The 26870-nt window shown below is 49.7% G+C and overlaps 14 protein-coding genes across 14 annotated transcripts; 4 read left to right on the forward strand and 10 right to left on the reverse strand.

Moving 5' to 3' along the window:
• Positions 1–131: 131 nt before the first annotated feature.
• Positions 132–1405, reverse strand: NECHADRAFT_52380 (uncharacterized protein; the record flags this gene model as incomplete). Its single annotated transcript, XM_003041286.1, has 3 exons — positions 132–379; positions 419–1184; positions 1241–1405. The coding sequence occupies 3 exons, from the start codon at positions 1403–1405 to the stop codon at positions 132–134; spliced, it is 1179 nt and encodes a 392-aa protein (XP_003041332.1).
• A 1211-nt stretch (positions 1406–2616) lies between these two features.
• Positions 2617–3546, forward strand: NECHADRAFT_86826 (uncharacterized protein; the record flags this gene model as incomplete). Its single annotated transcript, XM_003041255.1, has 1 exon — positions 2617–3546. One exon carries the CDS (start codon positions 2617–2619, stop codon positions 3544–3546), a length of 930 nt encoding a protein of 309 aa, XP_003041301.1.
• Positions 3547–5186: 1640 nt separating this feature from the next.
• On the reverse strand, positions 5187–6470 carry NECHADRAFT_52439 (uncharacterized protein; the record flags this gene model as incomplete). The annotated part of the gene is made up of 8 exons (XM_003041287.1): positions 5187–5220; positions 5273–5355; positions 5408–5738; positions 5794–6003; positions 6060–6100; positions 6150–6216; positions 6268–6309; positions 6361–6470. 8 exons carry the CDS (start codon positions 6468–6470, stop codon positions 5187–5189), a joined length of 918 nt encoding a protein of 305 aa, XP_003041333.1.
• Positions 6471–7052: 582 nt separating this feature from the next.
• NECHADRAFT_52364 (uncharacterized protein) lies at positions 7053–7929 on the reverse strand (the record flags this gene model as incomplete). The annotated part of the gene is made up of 3 exons (XM_003041288.1): positions 7053–7230; positions 7290–7537; positions 7588–7929. 3 exons carry the CDS (start codon positions 7927–7929, stop codon positions 7053–7055), a joined length of 768 nt encoding a protein of 255 aa, XP_003041334.1.
• Positions 7930–8759: 830 nt separating this feature from the next.
• Positions 8760–10406, forward strand: NECHADRAFT_97368 (uncharacterized protein; the record flags this gene model as incomplete). Its single annotated transcript, XM_003041256.1, has 2 exons — positions 8760–8987; positions 9021–10406. 2 exons carry the CDS (start codon positions 8760–8762, stop codon positions 10404–10406), a joined length of 1614 nt encoding a protein of 537 aa, XP_003041302.1.
• Positions 10383–11736, reverse strand: NECHADRAFT_72769 (uncharacterized protein; the record flags this gene model as incomplete). Its single annotated transcript, XM_003041289.1, has 1 exon — positions 10383–11736. The coding sequence occupies one exon, from the start codon at positions 11734–11736 to the stop codon at positions 10570–10572; it is 1167 nt and encodes a 388-aa protein (XP_003041335.1). The 3' UTR covers positions 10383–10569.
• An 832-nt stretch (positions 11737–12568) lies between these two features.
• On the forward strand, positions 12569–12874 carry NECHADRAFT_9634 (uncharacterized protein; the record flags this gene model as incomplete). Its single annotated transcript, XM_003041257.1, has 1 exon — positions 12569–12874. A coding segment is annotated over one exon (306 nt), but the record flags the coding sequence as incomplete, so codon positions are not given.
• A 2102-nt stretch (positions 12875–14976) lies between these two features.
• Positions 14977–15435, reverse strand: NECHADRAFT_52470 (uncharacterized protein; the record flags this gene model as incomplete). Its single annotated transcript, XM_003041290.1, has 1 exon — positions 14977–15435. The coding sequence occupies one exon, from the start codon at positions 15433–15435 to the stop codon at positions 14977–14979; it is 459 nt and encodes a 152-aa protein (XP_003041336.1).
• Positions 15436–16223: 788 nt separating this feature from the next.
• On the reverse strand, positions 16224–18047 carry NECHADRAFT_72773 (uncharacterized protein; the record flags this gene model as incomplete). Its single annotated transcript, XM_003041291.1, has 1 exon — positions 16224–18047. The coding sequence occupies one exon, from the start codon at positions 18045–18047 to the stop codon at positions 16326–16328; it is 1722 nt and encodes a 573-aa protein (XP_003041337.1). The 3' UTR covers positions 16224–16325.
• A 335-nt stretch (positions 18048–18382) lies between these two features.
• On the reverse strand, positions 18383–18882 carry NECHADRAFT_86833 (uncharacterized protein; the record flags this gene model as incomplete). The annotated part of the gene is made up of 2 exons (XM_003041292.1): positions 18383–18517; positions 18595–18882. 2 exons carry the CDS (start codon positions 18880–18882, stop codon positions 18383–18385), a joined length of 423 nt encoding a protein of 140 aa, XP_003041338.1.
• Positions 18883–19097: 215 nt separating this feature from the next.
• NECHADRAFT_86834 (uncharacterized protein) lies at positions 19098–19561 on the reverse strand (the record flags this gene model as incomplete). The annotated part of the gene is made up of 2 exons (XM_003041293.1): positions 19098–19232; positions 19283–19561. The coding sequence occupies 2 exons, from the start codon at positions 19559–19561 to the stop codon at positions 19098–19100; spliced, it is 414 nt and encodes a 137-aa protein (XP_003041339.1).
• An 806-nt stretch (positions 19562–20367) lies between these two features.
• NECHADRAFT_52427 (uncharacterized protein) lies at positions 20368–20721 on the reverse strand (the record flags this gene model as incomplete). Its single annotated transcript, XM_003041294.1, has 1 exon — positions 20368–20721. One exon carries the CDS (start codon positions 20719–20721, stop codon positions 20368–20370), a length of 354 nt encoding a protein of 117 aa, XP_003041340.1.
• Positions 20722–21148: 427 nt separating this feature from the next.
• NECHADRAFT_97370 (uncharacterized protein) lies at positions 21149–22649 on the reverse strand (the record flags this gene model as incomplete). The annotated part of the gene is made up of 2 exons (XM_003041295.1): positions 21149–21916; positions 21966–22649. The coding sequence occupies 2 exons, from the start codon at positions 22647–22649 to the stop codon at positions 21149–21151; spliced, it is 1452 nt and encodes a 483-aa protein (XP_003041341.1).
• A 3465-nt stretch (positions 22650–26114) lies between these two features.
• On the forward strand, positions 26115–26822 carry NECHADRAFT_86837 (uncharacterized protein; the record flags this gene model as incomplete). The annotated part of the gene is made up of 1 exon (XM_003041258.1): positions 26115–26822. One exon carries the CDS (start codon positions 26115–26117, stop codon positions 26820–26822), a length of 708 nt encoding a protein of 235 aa, XP_003041304.1.
• Positions 26823–26870: the final 48 nt, after the last annotated feature.

A 26870-nucleotide genomic window follows, 5' to 3' on the forward strand; every position in this document is an offset into this window, starting at 1 on the left:
ATAACGACATCTAAAAAGGACAAATCTCAAAGGAATCAAATCAAAAATGACTACAAATGCGTTGTTTCGAAAAGATGTAAAACGACCAAGAGGTTGCACGTTCGCTTAGGCTTAGACTCTTGGCTTGGCCTCTAAGCCTTTGATGTCAGCTTAGGGCTCCTCTCCTTCTCCGGTTCGTTGACTGTCTTGATCTTCTTTGCTTTTCGGGGTTGCTGTGCTGTCGCCTTTCTCTTTCTCGTCACGGCCCCCTTTGTGTTCTTGCCGCCTTGTTTTCCGACATTTCTCCAGTCGAAAAGAGATGGGTCGTATGGTGGATCTTGGGTCATGTAGACGAGTGCACCTTCGTAGTTCAACAGAGGGAGGAAAGGCCCCTGTCTGCCTGGACGCGGCCGAAGGTGGTCGTACACCGAGGACTCACTGATCGTCTGTCCAAACTCTTGGATGCTCCGCCCATTGATGTCCCTGTAAGCGACGAGTCGGCAATGTTTTCGTCGAGACCTGGGAAAGTCAGCCCACCAGTTCCACTCTCCAATCACCTCGCGCTGGAAGCAGAACAAGTCCCAGGCCGCCATGCTCGCGAATGCCCAGCTTGGTTGAAGCCCTTGTTCAGGACCCCAGATGTGTGGGATTGTCCAGGCGTGGCTGAAGTCGACGAGCGTACCGTTGATGTACTGCTGGTACTTGAGGTCGCGAACAACGATGCCACACTTGTGCAGTTCCTTGAGGTCGCGCAGCATTTTAGGAAACTTGGTAGGCCGTAGCCACTTCCCATCCTTCTCGTCTTTTTCATCATGGGCCGGGTGTCCTCCCGGGACCCAGTCCTTGACAATGGCCATGAGCGGTTCTTTGGGGTCCAGGTGCTCGAACAATTCGGCTCCAGATGTTGATGGGATAGTAGGACTGTTGTCGAGTGCGATCTTGAACTGTTCTTCCACCTGCTCATTCAAATACACCAGCATATAGCCATGGACTCGAACGGCAAGATCCTCACGGCCCACTTCCTTCAACCTACCAAACACGCGACACTCACTGTTGAAGGACGACGTGTAAAGAACCAAGGTCTCGATCAACGAGTCAGACCAGCCGTATCTCTCTTTAGGGTTAAGGGCCTCTCCGTCTTCGTATGGGTCTTCTTGGAGGGGACACAGATGCGCACAAGGCTCGGCGGTTCCTTCGGTGTAGAACTGGAGCAAAAGAATTAGTCGACATCTAGTAAAGCATGGATACGGTGCAAACTAACAATCTTGATGGCGCGGAGATTGCCGTCAATCTCGGCTTTGACAGTGACGCCGTGGCACCCAGCGCCGGCAATGTCCAGAAACTTGAAGTCATGGTCGAGGAGGTCATCGGTGAAGCACTCGAGCTTCGGACCCTCGCAATCAGGGAGGGGCTTGAGGGTGGGCATAGTGAAGGGTCAAAATAGAAATAAGGTGATAGATATGAGCAAAGGTCGTCTTGTATGATGGTCGAGTATAATCAAATGATTTCGTTCGGTACAAGAGGCTGACGAGACAGAGCCAGGCAGGCGGTCATTTTAAGACAGATGATGAACATTCAACATTTCATGAGGAGCAAGAGCAAACAAAGGATGGTAAGAGTTGGCCTGTTAGCATAGATATCTACTAGACATGATATTGCATCTGCGAGGTTGCGAACAAAGCAACAAAGGCTAAGCATCAACCAGCGTGGTTAAAGATAGCCATAATGGACTAGAGGGCAGCTTTGACTTGAGGCTGGTCTTTTCAGCGTTGCAGCTCAAAGGACTGTTGAAAGCTACCAATAGATCATGCAAGCGGGTTATAGGACGCCTTTGCAGATGCTTTGTGTCCTTTGTCTGCCAATTTGGTGACGTTTCCAAAAAAGAATGCCCTTTGTGGTGGATGCTTTATATGCCTTTGCCACTGCAAGTTGGTCCGGCCGCTGCAATAGGGGGCGGTGGATCGTTGGCTGGAACAAAGTAGAGTGGACCCAGAGAGTGCGTCTGCTAATAAACGTCTTTTCTTTTGTAGCTAACGGCTTCTTTTGGACAGGCTAGTGAAAGCGCACCACTTTAAAGGATACATCTGGGTGGCTGTCGGCATCTTCTCTTTCTCTGTTTTCCAGTGTCAATTGCTTGATTACATGTCTGACAGCAAGGCAACCCGGCCCTCGGCAGCTCACAGCAACGTGGCTACGTGGCCCCTCAAGCGGATAGGTGTACCTGTGTTTGAAACCTTTCAGCTCTACGCAGATCAGAAGCAAAGGGCGAACAAGGAGGCCAGGCCCATGACCGTGGTTCGTGGACATTTTCATGCTGGAACTTGCCTACGTGGGGAGTGCTGGGAAGACAGAACTCTTTGAGTGTTGAGTACTCTGTGTGCAGGCCACAAGGGACTTCTTTTCTTTAGAGGCACAGACTAATGTCTCAAGCATTGTGCTTCCCCTCTGGTTGATGATGAGTCAAACTATGGAGGTGGCCTGAGTATAAATAAAATACCTAGTTTCAGCTCCATCCTTAACGCTCACTTCATCCCCAAACTTCCCACCAAATCGATATCGATCGCATCCTTGTCATTTCATCTCGCACAGTCCTCAATCCCTCTTCCTGTCTTGGTCGTAACGCCACCCTAGAGCACCATGACGCTCAGAATCTTTGCAGTCATCCCTTTCATCACATTTCCCTGGGCTACCCCTTTCGAGACTCTGCAGGCCATCCTCACCAAGGCCAACCCACCGATCAGGGACGAGTCGAGTCCACCAAGAAACGTGCCAAAGAGTAAGACTGCGGCCCCCGACAGTAGTTTTGAGGTGATCAGATGGACTGAATTCAACTTGGAAACGCTCATGGAGGCGTATGGAGACATCCTGAACGAACAAGTTCAGGTCAAGAACCGCGCGCCAACGCAGCTGCCTAGCATCAGATACCTCGCTGATATCAAGACTGTTGCGCAAGACTGTATCTTACCTACTCTTCAGTACACCACAGAAGCGGGTGCTCGTCACATTGGCATCCGGCTGGAGCGTCATCTGCCAACCTTTGACTTTCGCCCCTCGCTTCGTCTTCCAGGTAATCAGACCTGCTATCCGACATTCGCCTTGTGCTCTAGCAATGACAAGGCACATGTGGTTGGCTGTGTCCAGTCTGCTAAGCAGTGGCACTCGAGTGACCTGCTGGGAACTTCGATGACTGCCAAGCGCCCAATCGGCCGACTCATCACATGCTGCAACAATGCAAATACCCGTTACGGTTTTGTTTTCACCAGCAGCGAGGTTGTTGTTACTCGCTTCTCTAGAACCAACACAGCCAGACCTTTCCAAATTGAATGGCAGGCTATTCCGTGGGACGCACATGGGGAGAATGTCCTCACAGTCAACCTCGCGCTATGGTTATTGGCCATGATGAGCCTAAATGACGACCATCGACCAATTTGTGACTCAACTGAGCTTCTTCCTCTCAACTCATGGTCAAGATCAGTGGGAACGGACGGCCAGGTTGTTTACCAGCACCATCTTTCGATGCGCAAACGCTTCGATCTACCGGCGGGCGCAGTCTACACCGAAGTCTAGGCATTGGACTGATGCACCACGCATTGCCCTTACACGTGAGGCATTGGACCGACATGGAATGATGATGCCCTGGTATCGGTCTCAATCCCCTCCTTGGAGAGATGTACACTCAAGTTTCCCATGCTTCTTGGGACTGCTGTGTCTATCACCCCAGACACCGTCCTCAATCACATGATATTTCCTTTCAACACTTACTACTTGTATTTCTTTGGAGTTAGACCTGGCACTGCATCATAGACAATTGACTTTCTTTTGGGCACGTTCTAGTAACTTGACGATAGCGCTGAAGTAAAGGTGACATTGTGAGAGGTGTTTGCAACTCTCATAGAGCGGGAAATCCTTCAGATGACGGGCTGCTGCGGTTTCTGGCTCGAGAGGTTGGCTCAACATCTCCGGGTGGCGACGAGGTCATGGCAATCCTATGGGTCCGTAATAAGGACAAGTCGTCGGATGGACCTCGGTCCGATGAACCCTTAATCTTGGGTCGGGTGTGATGATTACTGACAAAGGTCCTGGAAGTGGGGGTATCACGCCTGGCCATGGTGTAGTAAGCCCAGAAATTGTGAAGACGTGGAATATATGATTTGCTAACTGAGACCTTGTTGGGAGACAAAGACAAGCTCTCCTTAAAGGTTGTTAAAAATGGTATCCTTCAAAGTTCCATCGCCCCCAGTACTGACTCGGTGGATGTTGAAGAGAGAAGCTAATTTGACGGCAAAGGCACCGACGGCACGAGCAACACTGTATATGACGAGAGGACAGGGTTCCTTAGCCTTTGTCCAGGGACCAGGCAGCGCCAGCGACCGGTAAAGGTTGATGGTAGGCTACATGTGGTACACTGGTAGCCGCTATGATCAAAAAGTCAGCGATCCACCATGGGACACTCTAGAATGACAGAACGAACCTTTAAAACTGGTGTTTTTGGAGATGCGAAAGGTAGACCATTCCCAAGCCAGTCCATACTCGGCACAACTTCCCCTAGGAGCCTTCATCTCGCGGAAAGCCGCCACGCCGTCTTCAACTTTGAGCTCGGTGACATGGTCGCCAACGGCATGGACAATGCCGGCAATCTTATAACCTTGGTTAAAACGCGCTGATACCCAATAGAACCTTCCGGTCCACCTTGATCATGACTTCTCAAAGATCTGAGAGCTGGGGCATGGGGACATCCTAGATGTTCACAATGGGATTCTCGGCGACAAAAGATTCTTTCATCTTGATGGATATCTTGAGGGAACTACTTGAGAGGTATCAGACTTGAGAAGAGAGGCAAGGAGGGTCATAAAAGGCGGAGGGGTAATTATGGGCTGACACAAGTGCTCCAGAGAACCTTGGTTAGTCCGTTAGGTAATACTATACGAAATCAGGCGTGATAGAAATATCGTTTCACAAATCCGGCGCTCGCTACTATGTCTAGCAATCTATACATATGAGAGAAGTCGATTGTAGAAATGCCATTCCAAAACCGGTCAAATTGTGCCCCCTGCCGCCCCTCGAGTAATGAAGCTGGATAAACGGCAGTTCATATATCAGTTTCCACCATTTAAAACATGAGAAGTAGCCGCAAGTTCAGTCCAATTCTATATGAAGGGTGACGGATGGCGTCGCCTGGACCAGACATGCGGAGCAGTACCTTTCTCTCAGGCCTCGGGCTTTTGGCCATAGACGGTAGTTCTACGTTCAATGAGTATCCTGTCTTGGAATAAGGCAGGGGAAGTCAACTTACACTAGCACGTAGGAATGAACATCTCGGCTCAGAATCTCTTTGCGCATATCCACCAAAAACATCTGCGCCTTCTCATACTCCCACTGTCATCAACATTAGCTCAACGTTCAACATGCCGTATAAAGTCCAACTTACACCCAAAAGCTCAGTCAAGCTGCGAATGGAGAACCCCTCAAGACCCTGCAGCAGAAACTGTCGGTTCCAAGCACCCCACTGCTTGAGATGCTTGTCCTTTGGCCAGGTACCGATTGGAACCTTGACCTTGTCTTCGGTGATGTTGGTGAAGCCGGCTTCCTTGACGGGGTCGACTGGATTCCAGAAAAATGGCCTGTTGATCTTTTCGCCGACTTCGTTAAAGATCTTGACCCAAGTCTTGAGAGGGGATTCGGGAGTAAGGGTCTCGTCATCGGATCTGGCGTCGCCCCATAGCTCGACATGCTCTACCCAACCGCCGGGCTTAAGATGCCTACACCATGATTAGACAACGCCAGCATGTAACTTTGAGTAAGGGGTCAACCCACTTGTGGACTTTCTTCAGGAGCTCAGTCCAGTCAGGCACAGTGCCTGTCATGTAGCGAATATGGATCAAGTCAAACTTGTTCTCCGGAAAGGTCCAGTCCTTGTTGATATCATCCACCTCGAATTTGCAGTTGGGCGGGACAAAGTTAGGCTGGATAGGCGATAGATCAACCCCGACAACCTCAGCGCCTGGGTGCAGGTCTGCCATTTCGCTGGAATATGTCAACTGGGACTCTCTTAAGAAGATCAGGTTGTGGTGGGAACTTACATGGCCCAGATACCAGTACCGCAGCCGATATCTAGAACGTCCTACTAGTCGTCAGCCACGACAAGGATTGAACCAAGGAATACAACAGACCTGTGGGTGGTCGCCGATAGGAGCCTTATAAAGTTTACCGTCCAGCACGATCCGGAATAGCTCGTGACTACCTTGGAGTCAGATAGAGGCCAACGAGCGCACTTTAAAGAGATCTCACATCAAGTCTTCAGCCTCTTGTTGACGGTCGTCATTGGGTCCCCTATTTCATGTCAGAGTAAGAAACGAGTTCTTTTCTATTCTAGATGCTCACCAGTAGGTGCCGTCGCCGTACGAATGGTATCTTCTGCCATTCTCCCATTTATAATCGAGAATAGAAGACCTCAGCGATTCGGTATCGGTGACCGCACTTATACACCACATTAGAACAGGCACAGCAAAAATCTCATCTCCAACATCCTCTTACCCCACAGAGTAAGCCGAGTCGCTATCCGTGTCCTGCGCAATAAATCGCCATCAGCCAACATGAACCCAAGCGGGGAACCATGCAGATGCTTGTCAGGGTTGAACCAACAGCCTCGATATTGTCATCAGCGTGCGTAGCCGCCGCCGCCGCTTCAGGGCTCTCGGGCGACTTGGGAGACGACTTTGGAGGTGATTTAGGAGACGACATGGTTTGTTACCAACACAGTCAGAGCGGTTCCGGGAGTTTGGTCGACGGGCTGCAAGAGGGAAGAGTGACGTGGGCGGGGGATGCGAGGGGATGCGTGTTATCACAAATGATGTGACAAAGAAAGTCACGTGCAGACAAGACTCCCTGGTCTTTTTATTCAGGGTCAATTGGGCCGAAATGACGGCGGTGAAGGGATCGTCGCTGGCAAGGGTTTGTAACTCGCTTCGATTAGGGCAAACTACGAGTTTCTTTCCAAAAGTCAAAATGTAATTTGTCGGATTGTCCGGCCGCTAGAGAACTCTGCTACCTAGTTATCAAGGTTCAGATATATCTCATTTTCCTAGTAGTCCACCGTCAACCACGAGAACTTCCCCCGTCACATATTGAGAGGCATCGCTGCAGAGGAATACAGCAGGTCCAGCGTAATCAGCGGGAGTGCCCCATCTTCCAGCAGGGCAACCAGTTATCGCAGCGGCTGTAAGCTCTGCATTTGGTCGCAATGCAGTATTCCTATCAACGCATGAATTAGCGATTTAACCCTTACGAAGCATAATCAACGCGGCCCCTACATATCTGTAGCCACGTATCCTGGCGCGATGGCGTTGACTTGAACATTGTGCTTTGCCCACTCGTTGCTCAAAGCCTTTGTCAACTGCGATACTCCACCCTTTGAAGATGAGTACGGCGCATAGTTTTCGCCGCCTATGAAGCTGTTGATGGATGCAATGTTGACGATTTTGCCTGATCTTCGAGGAACCATGTGATTTCCGGCTGCTTGGCAGATGAAGAATACTGCCTTTAGGTTGACATCCATCACCTGCTGCCGGTAAGTTTGAGTAACCGCAAAGAGGTCGTCTTGCTTCTTACAGCATCCCATTCTTCCTCGGATACAGATAGGACCTCTTTTCTCTTCAAGATGCCACCACAATTGACCAAAATATCGATTCGTCCGTCCATGGCATCCAGTGCTTGCTGAAAGACCTTCTTGACTGCGTCCATGTCACCCAGGTCGCACGAAACAATCTCTGCCCTTACACCTCTAGCCCGAATGGCATCCATAGTATCAGTGCTGGTTGTATCGCGTTGGGCGACGCAGACCGAGGCTCCAGCATCAGCCAAAGCAATAGCAATAGCGGCACCAATGCCTCGTGATCCTCCCGTGACAAACGCGTTTTTGCCTTTGAGAGAAAAGAGGTCGAGGGCTGGCATTTGAGGCGTCGGTTCCGCTGTTGGTGCCGACATGATGAAAACTTGTGCTTGTAGCTGGAATTAACAGTCTTTCGCTGGAGTGGACAGGGCTCTGATTGATTTTCATTTTCTTATTACTGTTCTTTTATAAATGCAGGCTCCTCGAGCCTCACGATGACCCCCGAGACATTTCCGGGTTCAGAACCCGGCTGATTAATCATCTTTCGGCTCCCAAGCCGATACCCAATTCTAAATAGGTAGCTTGACTTCAAAAAGGCTCCACGATAGGGAGAAGATTTCATTGTAGTGACGGCATGGTGCAGCCAGAAATAAGCGACAAAGTTGGTAAAGGCTGTCCAAAAACCATCATGTGAGTCGAGTTGTCTCAGTCCCTAGGTTGGTAGTGGAGGCTGGAGGAAGAAGTGCTTCCAGGCGACAAGCATCTAAGGAAGAGAGGATGGAATGATTTTTTCAGACAGGTGCCCCAATTTATACTTTTTCCCTCGACAGCTTTCCCTGGAAATTACTAAACACGGAGAAAAAACTCTTCCTCTTCTCATTCTGGTGAAGATATGCCTGGCTCCTCGTGATGCATGATGCTGACAGCCCAACAGGCACCGACCGGAGTAGTCCGTTTCTCCCCGGCCAGCCTAAACTAGGGCGTGATCGACACTCGGCTACCTTAATCCGAATTGCATCCTCGGGTCTTGGCATACTCTCCAAACTCCGAAATGTCTAGTCCACATCCAGCGGCTGGCAAAGGGCTAGTTTACCGAGTCGTTGCCGACAACATTTATCTTTAGCCGAGTTCATTTTACGGACTTTTGTTTCTGGCAAACTACACAATCACAATGACTTCTTTATTTCCAGACCAGCCAGCGAAAGAAAGCACTCCTGGGCAGGAGGGGCAGGCCTTGGAGAAAGGCTTGGCTTTGGAACCCAACGATGTCAGGAACCCCTCTCTTGATGACTCTTCCGTTGACGGGTCAAACTTGGTTCGAGCTCAACTTGGGCTCGACTCACTCAATCCAGACTTTTCACTTCCGCAATACCTATTGTCTCGTCAGATAGACGTCGCCGTTAAAGACAATGCGCCAATCGATCTCTCCAAGTTCCAATCTCCGTTTACCTGGTCGACCAAGAAAAAAATCATCATTCTCTCAGGAACCTTTATGGCTTCCATGCTTGCCGCTTACTCTGCCGGTGCTTACGCCCTTGCTTCAGAACCGCTGAGGCACAAGTGGAATGTCGGCGACACGGCGTTCAACGCAGGTATTACCTTGTTTGTGGGCGGCTTTGGTTGTACGCCAATGATCCTCGCGCCCGTGAGCGAACTGCACGGTCGATATTGGGTCTTTGTTGGTTCTGGAGTTGTCTTCTTTCTTGGTACCCTAGGATGCGCACTCACGGATAGTTACCCGAGAATGTTGGTCTCCCGGTTCATCACTGGATGTGGTGCTGCAGTCTTTGCGACGCTTACGGGCGGTGTGGTGAGTGACCTCTACCGCAAAGAAGATCGCAACACACCTATGGCGCTCTACTCGCTCTCTATCATGGTCGGCACAGGCTTTGGGCCACTGGTCAGTGGAATCGCCGTCGATCATTTGGGGTGGAGATGGATCTTTTATCTTCAACTCATCGCCATCGGAGCCACGACTGGAGTTCTCTTCCTCTTCTTCGGAGAGACGCGAAGCAACGTGCTCTTGCGGAGAATGTGCAAAGAGCTCAACACCATGCAGTACGAAACAGCAACCGGAGCGACTGTGCAATTCTCTCCCTCTGTCGCAGAAGCCCTGCACCTGGACATCAGCATTATCTGGCGAAGCTTTGCGTTTCCCCTTAAGCTGCTCGTCACTGAGTCTGTTGTGTTTTGGTTCTCCGTCTGGGCTTCGTTCGCTTGGGCTATTCTGTACATGCAGTTCAGCAGCATAGGAATCGTTTTTAGAGGTGTGTACGGCTTCAACAGCACCCAAGTGGGAGCGGTTTACACGGCGGTCATTGTTGGATCAATCCTCAGTATCTTTTTGGCACTCATCCAAGAGCCCATTGTTCGGCGCGTCTTCCCTCACAAGACTCCATCAAGCACCCCAGAGCAGCGCCTCTTCTCTCCCTGCGTGCAATCAATCTTGCTGCCCATCGGCCTATTCTGGTTCGGATTCAGTGCCAAGACTAGTGTATCTTGGGTTTCACCAGCACTGGCCGTGGGTTCCTGCACAATGGGAATTTTTAGCATTTATCTGGCCGTTTTCAATTACCTGGCCGACACCTATCATCAATACGCCTCCTCAGCCCTGGCAGCACAGAGTCTCTGCCGGAATCTATTGGGAGGAGTGTTTCCGCTTATCACAGCGCGTATGATCTCAAGCTTGACCTTGGGAGGTACAGGAGGTTTGCTCGGTGGTCTTGGATTGCTATTGACATCTATTCCCTGGTTATTGTATTTCTTTGGTCGCAAGATTCGGTCGCGGAGTCCGTTTGCCAGAGAGATGGAGCATTGATTTAATAGTATGAGATACCTTTCAGCAGAGAGCCTCTCTCAAAGGCATCCTTGATGACAGGAAGAACAACGAGATACGGTAACTACATGTGCAGATTCGTGACAACTTGCACAGAAATACCATGCTCCAAGCCATACTCTCTGCCAGTCCGCCTTAGTATTACTCAAGCACTATCCTCAGCTGCAAATCTTCTCCAGGTCTTGAGATATCCCCTATCAACCCTCCACTTCTCCGCGGTTTCTTTGACCCGGTTGACAAATCCTTCCCGCCACCCACCAACAACATCGTCCTCACCACCAACTCTTGAGCCCAGGTTCCAAATCAAATCTCTTTCAGCCCTAGCCCCCTCCGGTGCATCTAGAAGACCAACCGCTACATCAACGAGATCAGGACGATCATCGACGGCGTACAAGACGGAAGCGGAGCATCGCGAGCAAAAGTACCGCTGAACGTCTGGCGAGCTCTTGTATAGTGACAGGGTCCCAAGACGAGCATCTTTGTCGGGGCTAGAGACAGCCTTTTCGAGCTCTTGCACTGATTGGGGGAAACTAGGCAACTTTCTGTCCCTCACAAAATAGATTTGTCGAAGCAGAGCAAAGGTCCAGTTGACAGTCTCGACACCAAACACAGAGCGGCAAGTGTTGCATGCGTCAAAGGTCGCAAGGTGCTTGTGAGTTGTTGGATCAACGAAGAAGGGCAGTGAGTCGGTTTCACCGGGTGAGAAGTCGTCCGGGAACCGCCGAAGGACAAGGTCAACTCCCTTGCAACGGCACTGAATGGGGATATCCCTTGGGCTTTGGGGATCATCATTCGATGCGCCCACTAGTGTCGGTCTGTCGTGATCGAATGTTTCGTTTTTGATAGCTCTTGCTTTCCAGCGCCTCGACTCTATGCCATCTTCATTCACGTCCACTAGCCACTGTGAAACGCCGCCGTCTTCAGTATCTCCGACAAAGATCTGATCCGGAAAGGTGATCAAATTCTTTACTGCGACATTATTCAGTGCTCCCGTAAAGACATCAAGCACCTCCGGTCTATCCTTGTAATATTCTTCCCAAAACAACGGACTCGAACAAGTCCCGCAGAACAGCAAGCTCACATTTGACGTGAACTCATAACGCGCCAGATCGGAGCTAAGAATCTCGCGAGTCAGGCCAGGCCACTTGATATGACTAGTGTACATGGCCCCGGTGACATGTCGGCAGGACTTGCAGTGACATATCGATCCTTGGAGAGGGAGACTAGAGCGGGAGATCGAGGTCGAGTAGGAATGGGCTTTGCAGAGGCACTGAGCCGTGATTGTGAGGTTGTGGGCCAGGTCCGCCGGCATGGTTGTGTTGATTGAGGGGTCCTTTTAAAGCTACTTTGTGCGGCCAATATTAATGATATATCAGAAGAATGACTCAATACAACACTCTTTGGAAAGCGAAAGAGCCTGTGTGATTGTGGTTGAGGAGCGTGATGCTGCTCATCACCCCGCATTGGTGCTTGAGGTGGATTATAAAGCCCTCGGATGTGAGCCGATTGGCACTAACGATCAAGGGTCGTTCTTATCAGTGTCGGCTTCAATTGATCCTACCCAGTCCGCAACGTCATCTACTCTTAGAAGCCGATGCTACCTATGCTATAATTGGCAATAATGCTGTGCATGAACCGCGAGCCCCGACATTGACAGGGAGTTTTGCCAAGGTGGTTGGGACTTGGACAACGAACCAACAAGCACATGCTAAGACGCCCAGAGTGCGCCCCGTCAACATGTCTTGCCGCTGGGGTTCAAAAACGGCCCCCTGTAAACACCAAAAGTGGACAAGCCCTCGTCAAGTCCTCGTATGTCCTGCATCATCACATGCACAGACCTGCGAAAAGGGGTACCGAACCAACAGCAAAACGGGTCACATTTCCAAAATTGTCTGATTTGCCGACGTTGTGTGTGTGTTGGTTCTGACTGTTGTTGGTTCTGCGGTGGGGTGATGGGTGGACATCCATGCTTGCAACCGTTCAGTCTATACCAAGAAGAGGAACTAACTAACGCATGGGCAAATTGCGGTTTCCTGAAGTAACAGAAGATGCATGGATACTTAAACCCCAGAAGAGGTACGCCATGTCCAGCGGCAAAGTAACTTTCCCTTGTCCTTGATCGATTACTTTTTACATCCGTCACCATGTGTTTCTTTAACCAATCCGTCTGGTCCTGCGGCTACTGGAAATGGGCTGGTTTTCAACAACGATGCCATAAAGAACGTCGAGTGGGCGAGACATGCGGCCTCAAACTCGTCTCCCAATGCAACTACAAACCAACACCATGCAGCATATGCCAAAAGATCAAAGCAAAGGTCCATCGCATCGAGCAATTCACCGAGAGAATGGATCGCCTTAAAGAATGGAATCTCATCAGCACCTTTGAGAAATGTCTGGAGGAAACCGTCATTATGGAGAATCAGTTGGCAGAACTACGTCGTCAGCATGATGCAAACACCAAGGATGTTGTTGAGATCACACGAACAATTGTCGACAAGACGCAGAAGCAAATCAGGCACAGCGACTGGAGCGGTGTGCGGAAAAGCGCACAGACAAAGACAGGGTCGAGATTAAACACGATCCCATTAGAAGTGTGGGAGAAGGCCATAAATAATCAGGAAAATTATGGTTTAACTTCATCTGGGCCTGTCATAATGGGTGTCGAGACGGGATATGGAGCAGAACGGGCATTCATGAGTTCATAATCTCAATGGAGGACAAATCAAGTAGCTGAATAATATAGACCGGTTTCACGTACTCGGCCGTCACTGTCCCACCGAATCTTTCCTTTCGAACCAAATCTTATCTCCAATGAGAGGCTCCAAGTCCAATCCCATCTTGACGACCCTATCACCATCAAATACAAACTCGGCTAAAATCAAGTCATCCCCTCCCTCCCAGAAATCCGATAGATGTGCCGTGTACTGTGTCTGGTCTCGCTCATGCTCAAAGGTGAGAGTAAATGCCATCGAGCGATCCGTAGCATCGATGAACAAAGCCTCATCCTTGATCTCTACCTTCATTCCATGGTATCCAGTGTTCCAGTAGTAGCCCGTGTATTGATCGAGGGGTCTTGTCTGTGGCTGAGTATCTTGGCTCCGTTTACCTCTTTGTTTGTCCTTGGGCTTTTTCGCAGTCTTATTCTTTCCGCTTCTTTGGCTGCCTTGCATCTTCTTCTTTGTTTTGCCCTCTCGTTGGCCTTTCACAACCATTTGTTTGGTGAGAAGTTGGGTACGCTCCTCTTTCGGAACACCAAGGACCTCATCGATGAGATCCCGAAACAGCTGTGCAGCCACAGAGTTTGTCCCCTCTGCATTCCCAAGAACAACAGCGCCAAACTTGAACTCTGGAAGAAAGATGAAACGACTTCCAAAACCAGACACGACACCATTGTGACCGTAGACTGCGTGATCACGGTACTAGTAAACTTCCATTCCGGCGGTGTACTTTGTCGCAGACGTGTGAGGCTTGAGCTTCCCACCCTTTGGTTCTCGGGAATAACGCTCTTTGATGAGACCTTGGTATACGTTTTCGTTGATAGGTCCTTCCTGGCTGACGACCGCCTTGATCCATTTGATCATGTCGTTGGCGCTTGAGATGACTGAGCCAGCGCCTTGACCCTCGGGACAGTTCCTGGCTTCAATTTCGCGGTGCGATGAAGTTTCTTTGTCCCAAATATGCCCCTTGGCTAGTCTGCCTCCCAACCCCTTTGCTTTGGCGCTGTCAGGCTGGAGGCTACTCGAGTCCATGCCAAGAGGATGGAAGAAGCATTCTTCCAGGAATTCGCTGAACGGCTTCTTGGCCTTCACTTCTACCAGGTGCGTCGCGACGGTGTACATCATGTTGCAGTAGAGATACCTCGAGCGCAGAGGAGCAGCGGGAGCAAGATTTCTCAGGTTTCTGGTAATGGACCTTGCATTGTCCGGTTGCGTTGCGTGCTCGCCCATGTAAGAGTCGTCATGTCTAGAAGCCGGTAAGCGGAATTCATTGACCTTGGAGAGAATGCTTACCCAGGCATGCCAGTCCGGTGTCCCAGGATATCGTCAATAGTGATGCCCTTGGTGTATTCATCCTCAGCCATGACAAAGTCCTCAGGCAACAGCTCGGACATGGCAGAATCATACTGCACCTCAGGATAATTCTCATTGTCATCGACCAACAATGCGATTGAGGCAGCAGTCAAGGACTTTGACGACGACGCAATGTCAAACAACGTGTCAGCTGTGCATGGCTTGTCATCCCGAACAGAAGCCAACCCAAACCCCGCAGACTCGATGTGGTCATTTTGAACAACCGAAATGGAGAGGCCAGGCACTCGATTCCGACGCGTCAGCTCTTCTATGTGCGAGATGAACTCTGGTGAACGGAAAAGCTCCATGGCATGTTACCAGAGAAATAATGTTTGAGTAAAGTTTGGGTCTGACGTGGGAATCTGCAGCGAATATTGGCAACGTAAGCAGTGGAAGCCTGGTCAGCTGCCTCCATTCCGAGCTAACTAACACCCATGCAACAACCCAGAACCCAACGGATAACAGAAGTTTCCAGGCCAGTCTCACTTGCTCTTGATACGGCCATCGGTTTGCTGAAACCCGACTCCAGCGAGAAAAGCAACGCGAACGACTCCCAGTCCCCAGAGCGACCCAAGATTCGCCCAGTCCTCGACCCTCCATGCACGAGGATTCCAAAACACATCCCCACCGAGGGAAGCACAACTCGCATACAGATGTAGAATGTCGCAGATGAAGATGCCGACGAAAACACCTTTCCATACACGAATGTCATTCGTCAACCTCAAGAGCACGGCTTCGTTGAATGCAAACAAGGTATAGAGGGCTGCAACTTGGTCGTAAATGACCTGATTGTCGGGCGCATACTCGCTCGTCTGAGACATGGTATTTAGGAAGGCTTTAGGGGTAAAGTGCGTCTGCATGGCGGCGCCGATTGCGAGAAAAGGTTCAAGATAGAGAAAAACGAAGCGGTATAGGGTTGGGATGTTGCTCAACACTTCCATGCTGGTTGACTTTGCCATTGTAATTGACAACACAAAAGATAGACATAAAAAGGTGGGTGTTAAAGAGTTGTGTTTCTAATGGGAAACTTGAAAAGAAGTCAGTTTAGAGAATTTCATCACGAAGAGATTTTACAAGAGGTAGGTGGGCTTCATGCCAGTTAGACAGCATTATAAGCTGGAGAGGTCAGACCGGCTGGGGAACCGTCGAGTAATGCTACTGCCGATCTATGTCAGAGAATAAGACGCACACCGATACATTTGTCAGGCTTCCATCAACCCTCATGCCTAAAATTAGGGAGAGCGCAGCATCTCGTCATATTTGGGAGATACGAAGGGTTGCACATTGACACATAGTGGAGATGATGACAAGCGGATGTAACATGAGCTTGCTGATCTGTGTCAGACATTAAACTGCCGGCAGGTGATACACAGCCGGATTATTCTCTCATTTCTGCAGTGGGGCAAAAAAAGACGGGAACGGTGTGTTGTGGTCACTTTGCAAAACTTGAGGAGAGCAAAAATGATCACGCTGGGGATCGAACCCAGAATCTTCTGATTCGTAGTCAGACGCCTTGCCATTGGGCCACGCGACCAATCTTGGTGTTGCTTGTGAATCAGGCCTGCAATTGAGGCTTATGCGCCAAGGCTTGACTCAGTCTCCCCGCCCACCTCTCACACAAGCATAGTGATCGTCCTCGATGGCTACAATTGCTCAGGCAAGAATGTTGGGCACTCATCCACATTTATGGAGCAGTCAAGCTTAAGTAAAGCATAAGAAGCCCATTAATCGGTCGAAACTCGTTTGCAATTTGAGGCCTACATACAAGCTATCTTACATCACTACCAGTTACCGAACGCAAACATCACGTACTGTTACCCGTCCCGCAGCTTTACCAAGGGCCTCTGGGCCGTGGCCACTCAAGGTCATTGGCCAACTCAACCTGAGCCAAGTGAATAGCCTGATCCTCATCATTCTTAAAGACCTTGACAGACGCAGTTGCGTTGGGCTTGACAAAGTATGGCTCATCAACCTCGCACTTGGTGTCATTCTCAGGAAGGATTCCACGGTAAAGGAAGTCCCGGGCGTGCTTGGCAAGGCAGAGCGATGGAACCGCAACAGAGCAGTGACCGTAGCCCTCAACCTCGACAATCCTGGAACCTTCAAAGGCAGCTCGGGCAGATCGTGCCGAGACAAGAGGGCAGACGGGATCGTAGGTGGTCGAGAGAATCAGAAGAGGGTGGGCGGTCTGAACGCCATTGCGCGGGACGTAGTTGTGCGTCTTGGGGATCTGCCACTGCTGCTTGGCAAAGAAATAAACGAGATCATCCTGGGCAAAGACACTGCGATTGAACGAGGGAACAATGACGTTCAAAAGCGAATCGAGATCCTGTGGCCAGTACTTGGGGCCAGAAGCACCATCGTTGAGGCTAATGGTGTAGAAAGAATCGTCGCCGTCGGGCCCGTCATCCAGTCCATAATCCTGCAGGGCGGCAGTTGCGTTTCCGTTCATCAGCTTGCCAATGTGGTCGGCAAAGTTGTACCAGTTGGCTGGCTTGTAAAGAACTGGGAAGAGCGCTCCGTACCAAATCTTTTGGTAGTCCAAGAGGCCGTACACGCTGTTGTTGACGTAGACGTTGAGCGGCTGCTGCTTGAGTTCGCTCATGAAAGTGAGAAATTTGGTCTTGAGGCCTTCCCATGAGTCTGCGAGAGATGACATGGCGCATTCATCACCAGACTTGATGCATTCCTTGAGCAGGCCGTCAAGGACATTCTCGGTATCGACCATATCCTCCATATCGATGCGTTCTCCGTACCAGTTGAATTGGTTAACAACACCATCAATAATGACTCGGTAGGAACGTTCCGGGAAGAGAGTGGCATAGGTCTGGCCGAGCAGTGTGCCGTAGCTAAAGCCCCAATAGTACATGTCCTTCTGACCAACAGCATCCAGAATGCTGTTCATGTCGGCAGCAGTCTGCGGCGTGTTGATGTACTTTCCATACTCGCCCATCGTGTCATCGCACGCCCTGACAAAGTTGTGAGTCCAGGCGTACATTTCGGGGCCGTTCTGAGTGAGGTCTGCACTGTTTACGGAGCTCAGCTGCCTGCGGGCCTCCTTGGTGGGATAGCACGAAGCGTGGGGCTTGGACGAGTTGACGCCTCGGGGATCAAACGTCAAAAGGTGGAGATCATCGCCGATGATGGTACTCAGTTGCTCGCCTCGTCGATGGATAAACTCGAAGCCGCTGCCGCCCGGACCTCCGGGGTTCAGTAGGATGTTCTTGCTGCCGTCCTTTCCGCGCAGACGGATAATGGGGATGGTGAAAGTCTTGTCGCTTGCATCCTTGTTGAACTGATCGATCGGGACATCAACGCTGCTGCACTCCAAAGAGCGATTCTTGATGCTTCCGCACGGCTCCCAGGTGATGCTCTCACCGGGGTACGTGACACGCGAATTGTGGTGGTGATGCGGGCACCTCACGTGAGGGACGAGGAAATGCCACGCGGCGAGGACAGTGACACCGAAGCAAAGGTACTTCCATCGTCCGAGGCCCGATTTGGGCTTGGGTCCGTCCAAAAAGACGGGATTGAGGGGTCGTTTCTCATTCATGGTTGATGTTGTTGATGAGATGAGACGCGACCTTGGTGGTTGCCGGGTGGCGGTATTTCATAAAACACGCTGACTCATCCGGGTCAACGCAATTAGGTAGGCACCGTGTTGTTACTAGAGACTATCCAGGTACCTAAATTTCGATTAGGTATGATCCAAATCACGAAAGGGGAACAAGGTGATTCAAGTACACAGAATTTCACCTAACAATAGATAGCTAGGTGGATTGTCTGATTGCCGGCATCTTGACCAATTACCTACTAGCTACCATCTTGGCATACTCTGGGCCCAGCCATGATCAGCTCCATGAGATGTTGCATCTACCACTACAAGCCTCAGACACGTATAGCTGGTCCGTCTATGCTCAGTTCACGTGCCAACCGCAGCTTCTCGATGACAGCGGGTCTCAAAAAGCCTTCTTGAACCAGCGCTTGAACAAACAAGAAGACCCATTCTCGACAGTCAGCTTTCTACAGAAATAGTCAGCGCAACCCTCATCTCTGTCTTTAATAAGGTGCAAAGATTAGTGCAAAGAGACAGATCATACCTTAGAGTAAGCACCCTTGGCCCAGGGCATGACGACTTGGGCGGCAGTTTCTTCTAAAAGGAAAATGTCCAAGTCAACGATGGCGCCTAGGGTGATGACGCTGACCGTTTCTTGGGGATTAATAAAAAACCCCTTTCTGAGCTCACGATTGATCCCATCGGATCGTTCTTCCACAGCGCGGAATAGGGTTCCTTTCTGTTTCCTATCTTTTGCTATAAAAATTGCCCACTGGCCGGGCATAGACGTATTGGCGTGGTTGATGAGCAGCATTACGCTGAGGGGAGCCATTTCGAGAGTGTTGGGATTTGATGCAAGTTGGAGTTGTTGTTGCTTGTGCTTTTGATGGCACTTTAGTAGATTGGAAGTTCACGTCAGTTCATGGTAGGTCTGCGGTAGAGTCGGTTTTATAGCATCCATATGCATTTGTGTTTGTGATTAACTTGGGTACCAACTAATGGTCATCGTCCTTGACACACGATGTGTGCTAACAAAAGCCTCAGAAATCACATATTGATAGGCATCCCCTCTATCCGAAGACTGCGTGCCGCCCGCAGCTTTGACATCGAAAATACGTCCAAATACTGTTCGTCAATCAGACGTTGGGCAAATGCAAATGCCCACGCTTCACAGGCGGGGATCTAAATAAACAGTCAGCGCAAGCACTGTTTTCGGATGAGAAAGACCATACCCCAACGACAGTACCTGCTGGTCTCTCGGGTATCGTGACAGCCGCGGCGATTTGTCGAATCTTTTCTTCATGGTTGGCTATCTGGTCAAGGAAGATGCCCAGGGAAATCGTGCTGAATGTCACCGGTTTCGACACAGAGTTCAGAGAATACCCCTTGATGGATATGAGATTACTGATTAGCATTCCTGGCTCAGTTCTTTCCGGTGCCATGAAGAATGACCACTGGCCAGGGATGGATGCGCCTTTGTGGGAGACGAGCAGCCAGATTGTGAAAGACATGTTGGGAATGCTCGAGTGTTGGTGCAAACTGAGAGTTGTTCTCGTGGTTGATGATCGGATTTCTTTTTGGTAGAATGATGATTGAGGTTGGGAGATGCTAGGCCCGTGGAACAGGCAGAATTTATACTGCTAATGTGTATTTACGTCTGCGATTAACATACCACTATGGATGTCTGTTCGTTACGAGAGTTGATCGTCACTCAGCAACAAGGTGACTAGGGAATAATCTCACTGTTAAACACTTGACTTCTTAATCAATACGATCAGCGATCAGGGTATCACGAGCCTGTCAGGACGATTGTAGGTATGGAGTTGTTATTATTGTGGTTATGAGCAGCAACGTGAACCGTGAAAGGTGTAAGATTGGAGAACTGACGTTCAGGGACAAGAGCAAAGCCTCACTTATGTACGCGCTACAAGGGATCGAGCTTACGTCGACCCGTTCAACTGATCTATTCAACTTCAACAGTTACCTTGGGGCTATCAAGACACTGATACTTAGATGTCTACGATCTTCTGGCTCAGGTAACCTACCGGGGGCCGGGCTACAACTATAATAAACAGCACATTATTAACATATCACAGCGTCATAACCCAATGCTAACACAGTGGCTAGACTTAGATGTCTACTTTGATCTGGCAGACAGCCCGCGAAAAGAATCATAGAATCCAAGCTCAGTATTTGTGGATGATGTACGTGGTTACAGGTATTTGTAATAACTACCTGCCTCTGAGCTTACGAAATAGCAAGCTCCCACGAGACGCATACCACATACGCGCCAGGAAAATGCAAATACTCTGTCAAACTAGGTTCTGGGTGCCGTCTCAAACTTTTCCATTGCCGAAGCCTCCAGGATTCCCTCATCAACCAACTTTTGAGCAAACCACTTCGCCCAAGTCTGACAATCAGGAGCCGGTTCGGGGGTCGAGTTGGCAATCTCCTCCATTCGCGCAAGTGTCGACTTGTTGGTATAACCCAAGATGAAGGAGCTGACGGCCTCACCAGGACTAGGGCAAATATTCTTCTTGATATCGACGTAGAATCCACGAAAGTGATTTCCCAGGGTGTTGAATAGCGTTCCTTCTTGTGTCACGTCTCGGGATACGAGGATTGCCCAGTGGCCGGGGATGGGCACGTACTCGTGAGAAACGAGCAACATTACCTGGAGGCGGGTCATGTTGAAGATGCGTGAGTTTTGATGTGGACTTGGGGTTTCTTCAGCGTTGTTATTATTGTCGATGTTAAGGGCGCTTCTCTTTGGTAGATCTGAGGCTCGAGTTAGTACATGCAAGGTCACACGAGAGGCAGACTTTATAGCTCGTGTTTTTACGTCCGTGATCAACATTCCACCACATTTTGCCTACTAGGAAATCACGATTATCGCCAGCACGGAAGGCGATTCTGGGGAGTAGGCTCACTGCTCAACACCATTACCTTGATGATTAACGTGATCAATGATGAGGACTCTCAGACCGGTGTAGGTAACCACAAAGGTCATGAATTAGGAGGGAAAGGGAAAGAACATGACACAGCAGATGAAGTCAAGGTCTGATACTTGTCTGATTCATTGCATTATTAGCTGTCTACTATGACTTTGTATATGACGTCCTCTCTATCACCTTTGTAAAATCCTTCTCGGTGCTATTCAGCGACGGATTTGAGCTCGACGAAGGATCAGGATATCTAGGATCCCTCTCTGCACCATCATCGACTTCAACAACTACAGACGTTACCATGTCCATCTGAATGGCAGGTCCTCGAAGTGACTCTTGACTGATGGTCCGTGCCAGACCTTTCCGACTTCGTGGTTCATGGCCGCTTGATCGGCCTGACCATGTCCACCAACCTCCTGCGTTGTCGTTTTCTTGGCCGTGTTGATGACCACCCTGGATCGAGATGGTGTTACCGAAACGACGGTTCATGGGTGTCTTTAGGAATGCAAATGTTCCCAAGCCAATATCCTTCGAGTCGACTTCGTATTTGGACGCAAAGATGATGACGTTTCGTGTCGTGCCAAAGAGAAGGCAGTCGAAAGATCCGTTCGAGGCAATCATTGCGCCCGCGAAACAAAAGTAACCGTTGGGCACGTTAGCCCCGGCCATCGTTGCAATACGACCCGCGGCTAGAGGAAGGGTGCAGAGAACGTAGATGACGGGATAGATGAGGAAGGCAGGGTTGCGGCTAAGCTGGAGTTGAGCGTTATCCTCATCGTCGTCGGAAGATCCAGCGCGAGCTTGGCGGCGAATGTTGAGGAAGATGATGGTGTAAAGGATCGAGGTTGTACCAAGAGCGAGAAAGATGAAGAGGTAGTGTGTTAGTAGTCGTAGGTTCTCGTATCGTCTGTTCATCCAGCACTGGTTCAAATCAGTGTCACAGGTCATTCTGAAGGACAGTGATACATACCCAGCTGCCGGCGCGGACAAAAAATCCACCATACTCGGCTCCGTTACTAGTCGCAGCGATGGGTGCAAAGGATATGACGTAGACGAATATCCAGATGGCGATGATAGCAAGGTACAGCGCCAACTGAGGCGTGCGTCGACGCGAAACCACTGCCAGATAGGTGTGCACAGCGATGGCAGTGATGAACATGCTCGATGCCAAGTCACCCAACGATACAAAGAGTCCTTGAGTGTAGCAGGTTGCAGTGCCGACGACGACGGCATCTCTTCGAAGCCATTCCACGTTGAGGAAGAAGGCTACTCCCTGATGCATGTCGGCCAGAAGCAGGTTGATGATGAGGATAAGGAACTGATTGGGTCGCTTCCGTCGCTTTTCAGCATCCGCCTTCCCAGCGTCCTGATTCTCTCCATTGTTGGCGTTGTTATCGGTAAAAATGCCATCGATGCCGAGCGTGAAGTCAAGGGCCCTCTGTATTGCGCCGCCCTGCTGTTGGATGTGGCCGTCTTGCTGATTCCTAATGAAGAAATGCCATGTCGCAAGCTTATACACGAGGTAAAAGAAAAGGCCGCTAGAAGCAAAGAAGGAAATGAAGGCTAGGACGGTGATTGCGGTCAAGCCGTTGCGTAGATCGGATCCGAGGGGCTCTAGTGTACGGCTCTCGACGGGGAGATCGCCCCAAGCCATGGTGAAGATGCCAGCGGGAGTGAACAGCCAAGAAACACTCGTACTGCAGAAGATGTCAAAAGAACAGCATCCTGACAGATGCAGAGCCTTCGAAGTGCAGGAGCCAGACTGTTTTGTCTTTCGGGGCAACACAGAGCGATGCTACGTTAAACCAGTCAGCTGGGCGACGCAAACCATTGAGTTTAAAAGGGTCCCCTGCATCTAACGCTCGGATGCAGGACATCCTAGCCTCTAGCTTCTGCCAAGAATGCTTGAGGCTCTCGGCGATATGCCCCTGAACCAGAACCTTCCCGGCCGAGGCTAGCGTTGACACATTCTTTGCGAGCACCGCTTTGACCGCCGTTCGGTGCAGAATAACGCCGAGGTAAAGGGTTTTTTCAGAGCTTCTAGACGCTGGACCAGAACGAATTCTGGATTCTTTTGATGGAAAGCTGTGACTAATGGCCCACTCGTTTGTGATGGGCAGCGCTATTGCTGCTCGAGTTCTCGCGAATCCGATCTGTTGTGCAGATCGATCACTCGCTTACAGTACGTCTGGAGAATACTCCAGCTCAACCATGCAGCAGGATCAAGACCCTTGACCAGAACATCTCGCCTCGAATCCTATCATGTAACCATGCAGATTGTACATAACGGACAAGGGCATTTTGACAAGTGGCGTTCGCTAGCACGAGTCAGTTTTCTCGGCCATGTAACGGTAAACGACCCTCGCTAGACCATTATCAGATTGAGCGCTTAACTGTGTTTGGCGATGGCTTCAGCTTTGGCGTTGCGCTAGTTTCCTTCAGCCCCTTCGGCTGGAATAATGAATCCTGAAACATGCCTCGGCAAATACGCAATCAGGTCATTAGCGGTGCATGGCATGAATATTCCTGACTCGAGTTTTATGTGTGTGTGTTTTATTGAATGTAACTTGGCCTGTGTGAGGGAGGCAAATTGTCGGTAGTTGTTTTACATGGCTTGCGCGCAGGGATTAAGACGCAATCTTCGGAGAAAAGCGATTCGTGGATTTCTAGATGCCGCGTTATCTTGTCGGTTTGACAACCGAGCCAACTTTCAAGGGTCCAACCCCAACGCAATGAAGGGTCCAAGCCTTGAAGGAGAAACAGAGGCAATTTGCCACTTCCCAACGTCGCGTCGGATTGTTCGGGAAATTTGACTATAACTAACAACCTATCCTCGTCCTTGCTTTGTTTCGCAACACAGTTGTCAAACAACTCTCTCATATTCACCTGGTGTCGAAGTTTCATGGTTGCATGGCGCCCTCGGGCAATGTCACAGCTAGAGGATCTGCATTGACGGTGTCCCGCGGCCTCCGCTAAAGTTCTAGAATACGGATCCGACGACAAGGAACGCTTTCTTTCCCAGTTACATAGTTGAGACTGCATTATAATAAACAAGAGGTATATATAGCTATTAACCTTGTCCAAAGGCCAAGTAATTGTCGGTCATGTAGTTAGAAAAAGCAGCCACACTACTGATAGGCCTATCCAGTTGGGTCAATTGGGCCTACCTATGTGGGAAAAAGCAGAAAATAGAAATGGGAATAAAACACGATGTTAAAGTCAACGACTTAAAGACTCAAGTGTCAGCCCGCAACTTGTTGACAATATGCATGAAGAATGTTGCGTCAAGGTAGCAGCCGTCACCAGAGTCTTAAGTCAATGGTCGATCGCAATTTGATGCAACAGCCTTGAACGTATTCAGCCAACATAGCCATCATCGTCCTCTCAATTCTCTCCAAGGTTCGTATCAACTACCCATATCCTAGTTAAACTTCGAGTTAAACTGGTGAAAGTTCGTCAGCACAGTTGTCGCTCACTGCGACGCAATTTGACCTTGATGGTTACTACCACAAGCTTCGAGACAGTAATATTGAACCAAGCCCTGGTTTAGTCACAACTTTATGACTGTTTTTGTTCAGGTTCTTTCAGATTACTCGCGGCAGAGCCGTTTGCCCGTCCAACTCTTGGTTAAAGAGAGAGGATAGTAGCCCTAACCTGTAGATGCTAATCCCTTTAACTTTCTGACGACTAACAGGCCAGAATCAACTCGTGCCTCGTCTTCATTTGTCTCAAGAGATCTCTGTTGGTATTTAAGGATCATGCCTATTTTCCGTGGTGGTTGTAATTGTTCTTTCGGGTATCTATGATGCAGGAGATGACAGCCCTTAAGGACCATCATCCGTGATATCAGGACCTAGATATCTTATCATAGCGTATGCCATACATTTTTATATTAACTGGTTTTCAGTTTAAGGGATAATCTATATAGACCATTTAGTAACTCAACTCAGAGCCCTCAATGCCCCCAGAGGCACATTAGATGTATCGACGTTCAGTCAAGGAAGTCATTCATTCATCCTACGCAACGTTTCCCAAACAAATCTCACCGTGATTTACACTATAGGTATTGACACGATGTACTACCCAGACTATGCGATCGGGTTTCATGACATCTATGCTCTTGGGTGCTCTTCCTGACAATCCTTACACTGCGAACTGCAGTTAGCCACTTACTTAGTAGGAGGTGTATCGTAAGATTCTAGAAGCCTGCGCCCTAAACCGATTCATTTACCAGAATGAGTGGAACACGCAGATAACAGCATTTTCCCTCGCATAAGAAAGAAGTTAGGGGGGCAGAACTTTTGCAATAGAAATGCGACTGTTCGCAAACCTCATGCTCTTTGCGGCACTAGTCAGGGAACTACATTGCGACAAGAACTAGGAACAGGGATTTCATTCGTGAGCAGAATAATACTGACAGGGAATGCCGTCACATTCGGAGTCTCACTTCTGTCGGCTGACTCTCGCTTACCCCTAGCTAAGTCGGGGTCGGGTCAAATTCGTTAAGATCCGACAAGCTTCGGATGTTATCTCAACCCCACAATTTGTGCTGCGAGGGCCCGAAGGCAATGGAAATTCGCGTAGATAATTCGTTTTCAAGTTCGGGTTTTCCAGGTTCTCAGAATTACATAACTCAAGACTCGGTGCTATTCGATACGAGTGAGAGCATCTATTGTCCACCAGCAGGGCCGAAACTATGGAAACTGCTATCTAGTCGCGTTTAATAACCGGAAGCCCTTCGGAAAATCTGACTAGCCATTTCGTGTTTCAGGCTGACGTCCTGTTTCCTCCGAATCCTCGCGGCCTGTTTCGCACCCCCATTCACCCGATATTCCGATTTCTCAAGCCCAGCCTCCGCCAATCCTCACGTTCTTACTGGGTTGATGACACTAACCCCCGTTTGGGTGTTAAATACCGAGCCAGTAAGGATACATGGTTAACCACCGAGCCTTGTCGGGTATATACACCATGCTTCAGTCTGACACGCAACCCGTAAAGACATGCAAGTTTAAGGTTATATAAGATACAGATCCCTCCAACACTTCACTGTATCATTTTCAAGTCAGTCATCCTATCCCAACTCCCGTCTTACACTATCTCTTCCATAATCAAACCCAAAATGGCACCCCTCCACGTCGGCGCCCTCCTCTTCGACTACCAGGCCATTGATGTCATTGGCCCAATCGACCTCCTCAACTCCTGTACCAAAATGTACATGAAAGCGCTCCAACCCTTGAGTGGAGTAACGGATGAAACAATTTCCCGTGCCCCCGAATTCGTCTTCCACCATATCGGCGTCAATAAAGAGCCATTCCGGTTGCTCTCGAGTGACATCACCGTTGTGCCCTCCTCGACTGTGGATGACTGTCCCGAGATCGACATCCTCTTGATTGGAGGTCCCGACCCTGTCAACTTCAAGCTGGACCCGAAGCATGCCGACTTTCTCCGAAAGCACGTTGCGGCTGGAAAGCTGCTCTTCGCCAACTGCACCGGTGCAGCTGTTGTGGCGTCAACAGGTGTCTTGGACGGAAAGAATGCCACCATCAACAACTTGGCGTTCAAGCTGATGCAGCAAATATATCCCAATGTCAAGTGGACCAACGACAAGAAGTGGGTTGTTGACGGAAATATTTGGACTGGTGGTGGTGCCGTAGCTGGCATGGACATGTGTTCGTACTGGATCAAGGAGAACTACGGAGAGGATGTGCTCACTCACGGAGGCTCTATGCTGGACTTTGAGCCAAGAGACATCAAGGGTGTCCAGAACGTTCTTCCGAAGAGATATGATGAGAGTGGAAATCAGCTCTTCACTCACGCGTTTCCTTAGAAGTACCTAGAGTAGCATGCTGATCGATAAATTGGGGTTTCAATATCT

The sequence above is a fragment of the Fusarium vanettenii genome, assembly GCF_000151355.1.
Source record: "Fusarium vanettenii 77-13-4 chromosome 11 genomic scaffold NECHAsca_48_chr11_4_0, whole genome shotgun sequence".
Taxonomy (NCBI): Eukaryota; Fungi; Ascomycota; class Sordariomycetes; order Hypocreales; family Nectriaceae; genus Fusarium; species Fusarium vanettenii.